This window comes from Quercus robur, chromosome 10 (assembly GCF_932294415.1).
Source record: "Quercus robur chromosome 10, dhQueRobu3.1, whole genome shotgun sequence".
In the NCBI taxonomy this organism is placed as follows: Eukaryota; Viridiplantae; Streptophyta; class Magnoliopsida; order Fagales; family Fagaceae; genus Quercus; species Quercus robur.
The window spans coordinates 40,775,195-40,776,587 of NC_065543.1; the positions used below are offsets into that span (position 1 = coordinate 40,775,195).

The window sequence follows — 1,393 nt, forward strand, 5'->3', positions numbered from 1 at the left end:
GTTGAAGAAGACTAGCAATTGGGCAAGGGTAAAGCAAAGATTATCCCTCAGGAGAAGAATGACTTCAGATCGGACCGATTTAATAACAGTAATCGACCGAGGAGAGGCTTTGCAGGGCAATCCAGATCTGCCTATGTGTAGACAGTCAATGCTGTGTTCTGAGATCCAGTACATCAAGTTCTGGAGAAGATCAAGAACGAGCTATTCTTCAAATGGCCAAATAAGATGGCAGGAGATCCCATGAAGCGTAACCAAAACTTGTATTGCCAATACCACCAAGAACCGGGGCACACCACCTAGAACTGCAGGAACTTAAGGAACCATTTAGACTAATTGGTCCGAAAGGGAAAATTAAGGCATCTCCTACATCATTCCAGTGGTTAACAAGGACAGGCGAATCCGGAGTCCTGGAGAGACACCTCCTTAAGACCTTCTATAGGCATGATAAATGTCATTCTTATTGCTCCGAGAAAGACCGGCTCTTGTCTTTCCAGAGTAATGTCTGTGGCTCGGCTATCCACTGAGGACGACGATCGGGAGTCCAAAAAGGCCTATAAGGAAGCCTCACCGATGCTGGGCTTCTCGGACGAAGATAAGATCGGAACCATCCAACCCCATAACGATGCTCTGATAGTCACACTCAGAATTGGAGGATATGATGTGAAGAAAGTGCTAGTAGATCAGGGCAGTGCTGTGGAAGTAATGTATCTCAACCTGTACAAGGGGCTGAACTTAAAACCCGAGGACCTAACGACGTACGATTCCCCTCTAGTAAGTTTCGAGGGAAAGACCGTTACTCTAAGAGGCCAGATTAGACTGCCCATACAAATTGGTTCGGACGTAGTGGAGGTGGATTTCATTGTAGTTGACGTTTATTCACCCTACATAGCTATTGTGGCTAGACCATGGCTTCATGCCCTAGGAGCTGTCTCTTCTACCCTGCACCAGAAGGTGAAGTACTCGTCGGAGGGCCAAGTTAAAGATATTGTAGGGAATCAGACTATGACCAGATAGTGCATGATGGCCGCCATCTCACGCCAACCCAATGCTGAGTCATCGACCTCTATTGAAAGGGGCTTATAGCAATCAGTCACCTCGGCATTACCCAGTAATGGAGCAACCGAAGAGGTAAAATGCGAGGATCTAGAAAAGGTAGTTGTTGACGGTGATCCAGATATTTTTTTTCAAGTCGGCTTGGAACTACCTCCCCAAGAGAGAGAAGAGCTAATTGGGTTTCTTAGAGAAAATGTGGACGTATTTGCATGGGACGCCTACGTGGCCCCAGGGGATGATCCGAGCTTCATTTGCCACCACCTAAACGTTAACCCATCCGTTACTCCCAAGAAGCAACCATCTTGGCGCTCATTGAAGGAGCATGTTAACGCTGTTAAGG

The 1,393-nt window shown here is 46.9% G+C and overlaps 1 protein-coding gene across 1 annotated transcript; it reads left to right on the forward strand.

Moving 5' to 3' along the window:
- The first annotated feature begins 498 nt into the window (after window positions 1-498).
- On the forward strand, window positions 499-1,014 carry LOC126704159 (uncharacterized). Its single transcript, XM_050403185.1, has one exon. It carries the CDS (start codon window positions 499-501, stop codon window positions 1,012-1,014), a length of 516 nt encoding a protein of 171 aa, XP_050259142.1.
- Window positions 1,015-1,393: the final 379 nt, after the last annotated feature.